The 13,818-nt window shown below is 37.5% G+C and overlaps 1 protein-coding gene across 1 annotated transcript; it reads right to left on the minus strand.

Annotated features, from left to right (window-relative positions):
* Positions 1–10,079: 10,079 nt before the first annotated feature.
* ppp1r3cb (protein phosphatase 1, regulatory subunit 3Cb) lies at positions 10,080–12,282 on the minus strand. The gene is made up of 2 exons (XM_024297982.2): positions 12,104–12,282; positions 10,080–11,907 (listed from the first exon to the last, which is right to left on the minus strand). Exons 1-2 carry the CDS (start codon positions 12,115–12,117, stop codon positions 10,908–10,910), a joined length of 1,014 nt encoding a protein of 337 aa, XP_024153750.1. The 5' UTR covers positions 12,118–12,282; the 3' UTR covers positions 10,080–10,907.
* Between the last annotated feature and the right edge of the window lie 1,536 nt (positions 12,283–13,818).

Consider the following 13,818-nt stretch of genomic DNA (forward strand, 5'->3'; position numbering starts at 1 on the left):
TTATTCAAGGCCTCCACCCAATAGAATCAAACATATAAAATATATACCGACATGTATATTCCAAAAGTTTTCAAAGATAAGAGAGGCAATACATATATTAGTAGTTCATAAGTAACAGGATTTGTCTAAAAACAGCAATAAAATTCAATTAATAACAAAAACCATAAATATAGCATTTATAAAACAACACTATTGGGATAAAAGAGAGAAACATTTTTACTATATTTCGTGTATTTTGATTTAATTTTTTTAACATTGTCTACAAAAATAGCCAAAAACACATTGATCATTTGGAAAATCTTATCCTTCTGGTGAACCCGGGTATTTCTGAGGTCGGTTTCATGATTAGTTTTGTTGGGGTCAACCGTCCCTTGATTTTAATCTCCCCCCCACGCATTAATCAATCCATTACAGATCAATGCAAAGCCGATCAAACTAAAAACCCACATAAGCAAGGTTTCTTGTCTTTTTGGTCATATCCTTGACCAATCGAGTGCATCTGATGGCCTTTTGAAGCAAACTCACATGGGTCAAATTCCCAAGTGAATCGGTTCGTTTCTAGCTTTCGAGTTGTGCTTGACTTAATCTGACTGTTAATAAGATCCCGTCTGCTCTTCAGTGATGTAAAAAGAAGTCAAATTGATTTATTTAGAAGGGATCAGCTTTGTGGAAACTATTTTCAGATGGTCTTGTTAGCCACCTGTGTAGTTCTGATTAGATACAGCATCTACTTGTACTTTGGTTTTCTGCTGTTTGTGCACCGGCACACACACACAACCACCCTCTTTAGATAAACTCCTCGAACTACGATGACCCTCTCAGATGTTTTCCCCGTATTTCCCCCAAACAAACTCGTCCAATGTGTGTTATTCCAGATACTCTCCTGCAAAAACAGGTGCTTTTGTCATCTTTTACTCTCAGTGGTGGGAGGTTTCTGTCTTTGCATTGCTATTGCATCATTTCTGTACAGTCCTTCACTGGCAAAGTCAGATATTAATATTTGACCAGCTCTGAATGGCGAGTTAAACGTGACTTTGGCTGCACATTTTCTGGGTTGCACCTGTACTGCCATTAAAAATAACAACAAATACTTTAGTGAAAAAGGATCATTGGTGGTAGATTGAGTAAGAAAGAGTAACGAAAGAGAAAAATGGTTTATTGAGTTACTGTACTGGTAAAATGCCTTTAACCCTTTGCCTGAATTTCCTGTTCTGGAGGACGGTTGCTGGGGGTGCTCCCCTTCATGTGTTCTGTCCCTGGGGAGAGTCCTCTTCACGTCTGTTACTGAGGAGGGGTTCTGATACCCCTCACATCCGTCTGGCTGCAAGAGCTCTGTTTTCTGGACTTTTTTTAACTTCTAAGGGTCCCCTCCTGTGCTTTGGGCATCTGGGATCTGTCCTTTTGGGGAGGGATACTGTCATGGTTCTATGCTTAGTGTGTCGGGTAACGAAGAGGGTCATCTGGACCGCTCCTTCATGTTCCCTGTCCCTGAGGATGGTCGCCACTCATCGTCTTTGGGTGGATTTCCTGTTCTAGAGGATGGTTGCCGGGGCTGCTTCTCTTTGTGTCCTGACCCTGGGGAAAGTCGTCGGTACCGCTCCTCTTCACGTCTGTTACTGAGGAGGGGTTCTAATACCCCATACATCCATCTGGCTGCAAGAGCTCTGTTTTCCAGACTTTTATTTAACTTCTAAGGGTCCCCTCCAGTGTTTTGGGCATCTGGGATCTGCCCTTTTGGGGAAAGGTACTGTTTTCCCTGTCAGCCTCGCCATGTTCAGGTTAAATCATCCACACCTTAGTGCAGGGGGGTCAAATTCAGTCACACAGGGGCCAAAATCTAAAACACACCTCAGGTCGCGGGCCCAACAGGATAAAACATTTATTGAACACACCAAAACGAATTTTTTAAACTTTAAAAACATAACTTTTATACATTTTTATGAACTAAATTTATAGCATTACCTCCGATAATGCTAGTGTGAATGCTGTAAGCTGAATTTGGCCGCTGAAGATGTTAGTGCTGAAAGCTGAAGATGCTGAAACTGATAGTTAAAAACATTGAAACTGATAACTGAAAATGCTGAAGCTGATAGCTCAAAACGCTTAAGTTGATAGCCAGCTAAAATATTAGCTAACTGCCAAATTAGCCAAAAAAACAACAAAAAACATAGGTTAGCCAAAACAGCTATAGCATGTAGCTGAAAAATATCTAAACTTCAAAATAGCCTAAAAAAACTGAAAAATAGCCTCAATTAGCCCAAACAGCTAGATTGTTAATATTAACCTAACTGCAAAACAGCCTAAAAAACGGCTAGCATGTAGCTGAAAAAATAGCTAAATTTCAAATTAGCCTAAAAAAACACAAAAAAGCCAAAACTAGCCAAATTAGGTAGCATATAGCTGAAATATTAGCTAAACTCCAAAATGGACTGTAAATAAACTGAAAAAAAGTCTAAAACAGCTAGCATGTAGATGAAATATTACAGTAGCTAAACTCCAAAAAAATCTTAGTAAATGCCCAAATAGGCCAAAAGGCTACCAGAATGCTGGTTTTTAAAACTTTAAAACCGTAACTTTTTAACATAGTGATGAATATTAAAAAGGTGGGAATATAATTCAAGAATAATTCAAGTTAAACCTTAAATAACTCTCAATATTTTACTCTCCATAAAAATATTTTTCGTCAAAATTATACAAGTTAGAAATAAGCGCAAGCTAAAAATCTGGCCATTAATAACAAATAAAGTGATCTGGAGGGCCGGATCCGGCCCCTGGGCCTTGACTTTAATATGTGTGCTGTAGTGGATTTAAGGTCATACTTATCAGGCCATCTGTTTTGGTTCTCCATAGGTTCTCTGGTTAATTTATTAAATGTTTTATGTTCTTGTCACTAAGATGGGTCTCCTGTATTTTGGGTTTTCCTCCACTTCCCGACACTTTAGCATACTTTAACTTTTCAACCATTTACATGATCAACGTCATTCCAGTAGATTCTGAAGGAGAAAAGCGGCTCGACGAGCCGCTTTTCTCCTTTAAGCTTTTCACATTAAAGCTTAAAGTCAAAGGGTTAACAAACTCAGAGATAGATCTAAAAGTAAGACAGCTCAGGTGGGAAAAATCTAGAGCTTTAGGTTTTCTGGAGGGGAAAAACTAGAGTTTAGCCAACCCCACAACACCCCCAATCCTTCTGACACGTCAGTCTACCCCCGTAATCAACATGATTGTTTTCTTTCTTTACCATGCTGACCTCCCCGCTCCCCTTATCTGCCTGTTAGCCCTCAGACCAGTCCACTCAGCTCCTGTTTACCTCTCTCTGTTTGCCTCTCCTTTATGTTTTGGACTCGTTCTGCCAGTTCAGTGCAGTACCCTTTGTTGACCCCAAATGGCCATTTCATAAGTCGTCTTCTGTTTCCACACCTGAGTGTCTCGTGTTTATTTTGGGGATTACCAAACTGACACATTTCTTGCCTGAAGTGAAGCAGACAGCAAAAGCGTTGAAACTTGAAACTTGGTTAAATGTAAGACTTCTGATTAAAACTAAAGAAAGTGAGGTGGACTTTAGCATTTTAGGGGTATTTTGAAGAGTAAATTGACATCTTAAAAATACACAAAATACAGTTTTTTATTTTATTTTCATTTCATTTAATTTCTAATTTATGAATGTAAAGATTTGTTGGGGAAATTATGGAGACTGTTGATTTTTGTGCCACCATATTGCAAGTAAGGTTCACAGTTTTCAGACTGTAATTTTCAAAATTAGAAACAGAATGTGTTAAGAATAAAACTTCATGATTTAATATTTAATTTTGTACCTTTAGAAGCTAATATTTGCTTTCAAAAACTATGTTTTCAATTGCAAACATTTTTTTTCTTTTCATAAAATATTTATGCGATTGCAAACTTTTTTGCTTTCAAAAAATATTTTTGTATTTGCAAACTTTTTCTTTACTTAAAAATATGTTTGCATTTGTAAATGTTTTTTTTGCTCTAAAAAGTATTTTTGCAATTGTAAACCTTGTTTTTTTTAAAAAAAAACAAACTATTTTTGCAATTGTAAACTTATTTTGTTGCTTTAAAAAAACATTTTTTGTGATTTCAAACCTTTTTTTTGCTTTCAAAAAATGTTGCGATGGCAAACTTTTTTTTGCAATGAAAAAATATTTTTGAGATTGCAAACTTATTTTTTTTGCTTTAAAAAATATTTTTCAAATTGCAAACCTTGTTTTTTTTAAAAAATATTTTTGCAATTGCAAACTTTTTTTTGCTTTCAAAAAATATTTTTGAAATTGCGAATTTTTTATTCTTTCAGAAAATATTGCGATTGCAAACTTTTTTTTGCATTGAAAAAATATTTTTTTGATTGCAAACTTACTTTTTCATCTTAAAAATGTTTTTGCTTTAAAAAATAAGTTTGCGATTGCAAACTTTTCATCTTTGATTTGAAAAAATATTTTTTGGGATGGACAACTTTTTATTTTGCTTTCAAGAAATATTTTTGCATTGGCAAACTTTTATTTTCTTTGCTTTTATAAAACATCTTTGCGATTGCACGACAAACGTTTTTAGCCGCGTTGTGACTCATCTTGCTTTAGGCCTATCTTTGATTTTGCTTTAATAAGTTTCTGATTCGTCGAATCTTTTTTCCTCCTCAAATAGAAAAAGAGAGCATGACAATACGAACAAATTTAAAATGAATATTCAAGTCTTGATGTGAACATGGACATTTTTTAGGGAGAAACGCAAATAAATTTCTTGTTCGGTTACTTTTAAAGGACCAAAAGTCGATGGACTTTGAAATCTGCAGGAGTTATTGGGTAATTTCTTGAGCAGAAAAAGTTACATCATGGTGAAGGGTGTGGGCATTTCAACTACTCCTCCTTACATATCTACGAGATTGTCAGGTCTTACTGCATCACCAAACCATGTAAGGTGCAGTTTGCAGGAACAGGAAATGAGCCGCGGCGTCTGTCACTCTCAAACCTGCCTATACCACCCAGGACAATAAAAACTTTTTCGTTTTGTGTCCAGATTTACCATCAAACCGGGCTTCAACGACGCCGGCAGGGAAACAATAAAAGTGTGGACACACGCTTGGTATTCCTTCACTCTGCAGCAATATATCTCCAGTATCCAGGAGACTGAGAGGAGGCAGGAATGCAAGCAGGAAAAGGAAATGAGAGTGAACGTCGTTGCAGGACCTACACATGCACTCAGAGGGAATGACAATGCAAGGAGAGAAAAAAAGAAAGTGTCAACAGTGATCCATCAGGAAATTGCACGTTTTATAGGAATGTGATTCCATCAGCCAACAGGTGGAGATGCACCCAAACTTAAAGCTGGGTTTACCTTTGAAAAAAAAAAGTCAGTCCACCCCATGTGGCATCAGCTTTTTAATTTTTGTGCAATAAAATTTCAAAGTAAAAGCTGAAGAACTCTATACGATTTTATTTCAAGTTTGTCATTTCATCTCATCCAGCACATTGTCACATAAGAAACAATAGATACAATTTTTTGTTTGTCTGGTAGAAAAGTTTCACAAAGAAAAGCTACAAATCTCGTCACAACTGTGTCATCTTTTTCCCAGCATGGCACGTCTGATTCTTGTTAAATTAGATGTTCCTCTTTTCAGCATAAAAAAACAGAACCGTCACAGAAAAGTGATGATAGATGAGTCCAAATGCAGAACCTTAAAACTAGAGAATAGTATTTCTAATAGTAAATAACCATGAGGATGACTTAAGTAACACTTACTTTTTTCCAAGTTTCCTGATTGTCATTTAAATGTGGAGATTACGGATACCTGGGAGATTTTTTGAGCACATTAGCATGACAAAGGCTGCCGTCACTTAACACTCAGCTTCTAGATGAGAGAACTGAAGACAAGCTGATGTCTGTGAGACGGAGGAGGAGGTGTGGATAACTGGATACAGCTGTGGATGCAAAGACGAGATGGCTTCCTCGGTAACCTGACTTCACCAGTTAGGAGACATTAACAAACTCAAGGAGACTCCAAATGAGTTATTAAAGGAGAACATGACGACAAAGAAATCTAAATTAATGGAGAGCATCCAGCTGCTTCAGTGTGAGAGCGGGAAACACCAAAAAAACAACACATGCACACGGCGGGACATGCAAACTTCACAAACATGGAACCCAGTTGGAGTTCTGATGAGGGCCTTCTAAATGTGAGAGTTAACCAGCACACCACCGTACACCCTGTAGGAGCATGTTTTACACATTTACAGTGTCACCTTTGTCCCACTAGTAAAAAACTATATAGTGCAGAACCATATAGTGACCTGGAGTTTGACGTCACTGATTTTACAAAGAGAAAATCGAAAAAATTTCACATCATTTCTTTGACTCCACTGTGTTCTGATGGTAAAAATGTAGACAGTTTATTCAAAAATTACATTTAAACCCGTTTTTTTGTTTGAAATTGTTCGATGCAATGCATTGTGGTCTATATCTGCCACTGTAGTGAGGGTAGATGCATGCTAGTTTTTCCACAAAGACTTCTGGGAAATTTCTAGTGCACTCAATTTTGGAATTAGTAGGGTTGTGTCCGAATTCCCCCATAACTCCTAATTACTAAAAAGCTTTATAGTGTGGGACTATCTAGTGCCCTGGAGTTTAAAGGTAATTCGGACACGATGCTCTCTACTTTTCTTTTGTTTTTCTAAACACCAGATATGATGTCACCAATTTTATGAAGTGAAAATCGAATCAATATGAACAATTCACAGCGTTTATTTATGACTCCACTGTGTTCTGATGGTAAGAACGTGGATAGTTTATTCAAATATTACATTTAAACACGTGTATTTGTTCGAAATTGTTCGACCCCAATGCATTGTGGTCTATATCCACTAATCTAGTGACCGTCGATGTAAGCTAGTTCTTCGCAAGGACTTCTGGGAAATTTCCAGTGCACTCAATTTGGAATTACTAGATTCGGACATCATTAAAAATGCACGATATAGTGATTGGGGGGAATTCTGACACAGTTGAAGTGTCTTCAAATTTTTATGACGTCATCAATAGTCGCCGGTCATCTACGTTAGCACACCAGCGCGCGGAAAATACACCAAATTTATAACAAAGAATCCATACACAAACAAAAATTAATTTTAGGGTCACAGTGATGAGTAAAATGCTTAGATTTAAATGTACGTGGTTCAGAGCACATACATGTGAAGACAAGCGAGACTCTATAATCACCATACATACGGCTCCTCACTTTAAAATAAAGCAAAAACAGTTTTTTTTTTAATTCTTGGAGAATTTTGTTCAAATCTGGACCCACCAACATCAATTTAAGCCATTTTGATTTGTTCTGTTCTACACTACGATTCTGCATGTTAGACTATAGTTTCGTATCTCAAAATCCCACCATGCGGCGACCTAAATGCAAGTTTTTTAGCAAATTCGACAAGTGGAAATTGTAATCGGGAGGCGGCGCTTGGAGTTTTTAGTAAAAAAAAAAAATACGTAAACTGGATGATTTTTCTCCATACTTGGGTTAGTGGCCGTCTGGGCTCATTTTGAGGTTGTGCGATGGCAGTTCAGCGACAGGAAGGTGTGACGCGATTCTGAAATTGGGCGACGGCTGGACGACGTGTAAAACTGCCACCAGCTTCCCTTGGGGTATTTAAGAAGTGGGCGATTCTGACGCCTGACGTCTACATTCATGACCACGGCAACAATTTTCCAAAAAATCCATGAAACCTTGAAGATTCTGCCGATGCGTCCCCGTCATGCGGCGGCCCTTGTATTTATGACTGTTTCTCCGTCTGCAGAGGAATATTCTTAAATAAAAAGGCACATAAGAGTGGAGGTGTCTCAAAGAGTTAAAAATATGATAAAGCAGGAATTTTCCTGCCTCAGAAGGTCATTCCGGTCCAGCCTGAGGTCGTTCCTTTTGCGTGTGCCAAAGACGGGCGCTCAACATTCTTCCTGCTGAATATGAATCCAGCAGCTGAAACAATTGAGGGGAACAGAAGCCAAACGGCTGCAGGCGAGCCGCTCTCCCAACGGCTTTCATCCCGACTCCAAATGTGCATTAAACTGAGATCTGCAGACCTCAACCTTTTATTATTAATACAAATTCAGCAGGATGAGGTCTTGATGCGTGAGATTGAAGGACAGAACCTGGTATTGGAGAGACATATTTACATATAGCACAGCTGATCCGATTTCTTGGATATTCCATAAATCGTCTGGATTTGACAACCTGAGGCTCAAACCAAAACGTTCTGTTTCAGGAAGGTTGACATAAACGAGTCTTTATTCTTCTCAGTGATTCAAATAATCAGAAATTGAATTTAGTCCTTTAAAACTGAATTAAAGAACAACTTCTAAATCCCATTTCTGTGAAACCGATTCTCTGAACGTGACATGAATACTTTAGAGATACTAGTGTGAACTGAATTCTACCTTGTTCAGTTGAATCTTAGCATAGTCAGTGAAAAAACAGTTAAGACACAAGAAAAGAGGAAGATTTCAAATTAAAAAGACAAATAAAAACCAATTTAAAAAACTGAAAAATAAAGCTGCAAAACAAAAACAAACAAACAAAAAAACAGTTTGTAGCCGATTCATACATATGTAGACAAAGGTCTCATGACAAAACTAAAAATCTAGTGTTAAATAAAGCTGGTAAAGCACATTTGTACAGTTAACACAAATTTTAAACTTTTAAACTTTTCATTATTGGAACAATTTTTTTTTATTCATAGAAAAGCAGCTTTTCAATCGGTCAAATCTCAGTGACTGAATCTTTAACTTTGAACTAGTTTGAATATAAAAATGTAAAAGACTTATTATTTTACACTAAAACGAAGACAAAAAAAGTATTTTATATGTCAGAACAGAACATGTTTTTCTAAAAAAAAGAACAGAGAATGTAAATATTTATCAAAATCTCCTTTTAGATTAGCGGGCCAATTTTTGTGACTTATATTTCTTGGATTTATAATAATAATAATAATAATAATACAAAATATACACATTAACACATTAACATAAATAAAAATGAATAAAAAAAATTAAAAATTAAACATAAAATATGAGGAAAAATAACAATACACAAAATAAAATAAATTAATAAAAAATTAAAAATTAAACTAAATAAATAAACATGCAAATAAAGTTAAAAAACAGTAATAATAATACACAAAATAACAAACAAAAAATAACAAAAGTTAAACATTGAAAAATAAAAATAACAAATGAATACAATTTAAATAATAGTAATAATATTAATTAAAACATATAGACATAAGTTCAACATGAGTCAGAATTAATGAAAAAAAATAAGCATTAAAAATAAAATAACTTAATAATACATAAAATATAAATGATAATAATGATAAACAACATACATTTAAAACTATTTTTAATTAAAAATATTTAAAATAAATTTAAAATGTAACTAATAATACTAAACAAAATGACAAAAAAATTTAAAAAAATTCAAAAGAAAAGAGAAAAATAAAAGTCGTATTTAAATAATAATAAAAAAATAATAATAATAATTAAAAAAAACATATATAGTATATATACATGTATAAATCCGGGCATATGTCATCTAACAAATACATACTCTAGGTTTGTGTGGGAAAATACTTTTCAATTCAATGTTACAGGAAGTGAATATCCTGACTTCCTGTGTGCCACTCTTGTTGGTGTCACCTGATCTATTTATTCTTCGAGACCAGACGCAGTTCATCTTTTACGACCAGGAAGTGACATCACAAAGCTCCAGCCTCTTTTCCTGCAGAGCAAAACGACGTTGCGCTCAGTTTCTGTGAAACACTAGAATGTTTCCGCAGTTTGAGGAGTTTTGCAACTTGAGGCGAGTTATGCCACTTCCTCTGCGTAAATACAGATGATGGGACACACCTTCCTTAATTATTCATTGAACTCCAGTGTTTGTAAACACAGAAACATGGATGCATCGATGGTTTGTTTACAAACACGGCTTACGTAATCCAAATGATGAAGATGTAAACGTGTAGAGATCTGTGAAATGTAGTTTTATGTTGAAAGAAAGGGCAAATAAAAGCAAGAGACTGTAATATTTTGACACAAATATATATAAATTTATTTCAAAAAGTAAATACATTACAATCATGGCGCGCGTCAGCAACACACACCTTCAAGTGAGACACAAAATGCCGGGGTCTAGACCTTTTCTTCACAGTGACTAAAAGTTTCAAAAACAAAAATCTGGATTCCAGCCACTCATCCTGTACACTCAACATTAAGAATTGCACTTGTGAACACAAGCAACCGACACATTCGATCTCCACATCATTTCTTTTCTTCACTTACCAGAACAATCAAACATCTTCCGTGTTGTAAGCAACCCATCACATGCAGAACCTTTCAAACCTCACATCAATATAGCAGCTTCCTCGCCTCAAATTACAACTTCAACCAATGTGCAATTTACACGGAGGGAAAACAAGGGCTGCATGACTCCCATTTTAGAAATCAGTATAGGAGGGTGCAAAGGTTTAGTGTGCATTTTTTTCTCTTTTTTTATACATTTTATTAGAAATTAACCTAAAATTTCCTTGGAACAGAGAAGAAGCATTCTACTGTCATGCACCCCCTAGCTTTCCCTTCAATATGAAGGACGTAATCAGCTCCTTTTTCCTTCCTCATATACAGACGTCACATAGAGCGCAGTCAGTGCATATTCAGCTCATGCATCAGTCTGTGTTTTAGTGGGCAGACGTGATAAGAAGGCACATTTAATATTTTACAAAAAGGTCCCTCCTCCTGCAGCCGCTGTTCAATCATTTACCGGGCCCAAAGACCGGCAGAAAGTAGGTCAGTTGAGCGTTTTTTGTACTACTTCTGCTAAGAAAGAAGGAAGGCTTGTTCGGTGTCAGTGACGTTCACCAGTAAGGCACGGTGTTGTCAAAGTGACCCCAACTCTGCCAGCCGGGGAAGAGTCCGCTGGACATGCGTGGACTGCCGAACTGGTCGAACCCCAGGTCCAGCACCTTCCCGTCGCCGTTTTTGTGCTCCGGAAGCCGCTTCGGCTCGGCGGCTCTGCTGACGTCGTCGCCGCTCCATCCGTTGTGTTTGAGGGTGTAGTTCTTGCCGTCGTTATTGTCCCAGAAAGTCTGGCCCTGGACGGTGAAGCGGATGCAGAACTCGACCCGGTTCTGCGGCGGCACGTAGGCGGGCAGCTCCACCACGAACGCGAAGGTGTCATTGTCCTGGGAGTTGTAGACGTTGTTCAGGAAGGTGCAGTCCACGTCGGTGTGGCTGGCCCACGAGTCGAAGGTGATGCGCACCTGCACCAGCTTCTCAAACCCAACGTTTCTGACTTTGACGGTCCCCGTCAGCGAGCGCTCCTGCAGGGAGCAGTTCTCCAGGCACACAGAGTTCTGAATCAGGCGGTTCCGAAAGTCCAGGTAGTCGGCGGAGGGCTGCTTAAAGTCAAGTGCCAGGCTGCGAACAGAGCTGATCTTTAGATCCATGGTGGCCGTCTCCAGGTCAGTCATGTCGAACTGCAGCTCCTCCGTGATCTCGTCCTTCTGCTTGATGGGGTACGGCTCGTCGTCGAACTTGGAGAAGACGTGGATGTTGGTGAGCGCCATGCCCTTGGTGTCGGCGAACACCACCCTCTTCTTGCCGGCCTTGGTCTTGTTCCAGGCCACGCAGCTGCCGTCGCTGACCGCCTTCTGCAGACACGGCCGCAGTGGCTTGTAGAGCTGCTGGCTGTGGCTGCGGGCCGACTGGTTGGCCCTGTTCTTGGCCCGCTGCAGGTCATCGTAGGGGCTGAGGAAGCCCCTCAGAGGAGGAGAGTGGCTGATGTAGAATCTCATGGCCACATCCATAGGCATTACAGGGCCAGGCATTGCTGATGGACTGAAAGACGGGAGCACGCTGAGGGAGGAGGGGAGCACAGGAGGGGGAGGTTACATAGTGCTTTCTGCAGTTTGGAAACACTTCTATGCCGCTTTTTTTAACCATAAAAAGTTACTAAAAGTCACTTAAAACACAAATCAGGTTTAAATTCGAACATTTGATATCGAAACACGTTTATTTCGACGTGAACAGACGCTATTTCTACGTTTCTTACCTTGCAGCACTCATGGGACACAGAATAAAAACGCTTCAGATTCGAAACTTTGGCGGAAATCTGCAGAGCAGCTCGGTCTGAACGCGCACGCGGCGGCACTCCCCCCTTTGTGTCCCTCTTTCTCGGTCTCTCAGTCCTTCAGTGCTGCGCTGGCTCCTCTCTCTGAGATTTGAACTGCCTCACGGGGGCTATTTACATATCCTATCACGTGGCGCCCCGAGCGGCAAATCAGAAGCAGATGGGTTTCGCCTGCGACCAATCAGCTACGAGGTGGACACGCCCGCCGGCCGGTGGGAAGGGGGGCGTGTCCGCGCTTTGTTGGAGAATCTTGATGGACCCCTGCTGGAGCGGCCAACTCTCTGCCTGTGGTAAGAAAAACGATACTGTTCAGACTTTTAAAAGATATATCTATTTACAAAAAAACTTTTTGACGCCATGTTTCAAGAAAATTACAAAAAATTCCCATAAATTTACAAAAAAAATTATTCTAAAAGTATTTTATGCAATTTTTCAAGACAAAAGAACACATGTTAACAATAAATGTTGTTCTATTTGTTATGCTACATTTCAAGAAAAATACAAAAAAAAACCTTTACAATAAATGTTGTTCTAATTTTTTTATGCCATATTAAAAAATACAAAAAACATATTTTTATAATAAATTTTGTTCTAAAAATATGTGATGGCAAATCTTAATAAAAATTTAAATAAAAAAATATATACAATGGATTTTGTTCCATTTTTATGCCATATTTCAAGAAAAATACAATAAAACATATTTACAATAAAATATTTTCTGAAAATAAATGAAGAAAAATACAAAAAACAAATATTTACAATGAATTTTGCTCTAAAATTAAATTTGACATATAACAATTTTTGACGCCATATTTCAAGACAAATGCAAAAAAAACAAAACAAAACACTTTTTTCTCTCTACAGTCAAGGACTTTTAACACTTGTGTATTCACAACATAATTACTTGGGGCCTCTCTTTGTCTCAGGTTCAAATGTCAACACTGCATTGCCAAATGCTTTTTTCCCGTTGACTAAGACATCAAAGCAGCCAAACTGAAGCTGAATTTTTTTGACCGTTTAACACCGGAGCTCCAGTGTTTATGTTCTTTGATTTACTGTAACTTTTGAATCATTAACACGACAATTCCAGCAGATTCTGAAGGAGAGTTAAATAATTTGGGTTTCAGCTTCACTTGTGATGCCTCAGGTATTAAAGGGTTAAGTTACATTTTTCAATGATTATAGATTCACTTTACTGGCAGAAGACACTGTCTTCAATGCTTGTTTACAGTAAATCAATTTTAAAATCTTATTTGCTTTATTGATTTTCTTTTTCTTTTAGCTGTGGGGTTAATTTTTACTCGTGGGTTGCCCAAACTTGGCCCATCTTGTAGGATTTCCCTTTCCAAAAAAAAGGTATAATTTTAATTTTTTTTTAAACTAAAATTAAGATAGTATACTTTTAGTTCACTTTTTAGGTACTTATTAGAGATAAACTTCACACGTTCATGTCAAGTAAGTATACTTGGATTATACTTAGAATTATACTACAAGTCTAAATATATTTACCTATATTTGTTCCTGTTCATTAACATTTTCTAACACAGCATTAAAAGTGGAGTAGATGTATGCTTGGGATATGCAGTTTATTAAAAACATGTATTTTAACACACTATAAACTAAAAGCAAGATATACT

This window comes from Oryzias melastigma, linkage group LG15 (assembly GCF_002922805.2).
Source record: "Oryzias melastigma strain HK-1 linkage group LG15, ASM292280v2, whole genome shotgun sequence".
NCBI lineage: Eukaryota > Metazoa > Chordata > Actinopteri > Beloniformes > Adrianichthyidae > Oryzias > Oryzias melastigma.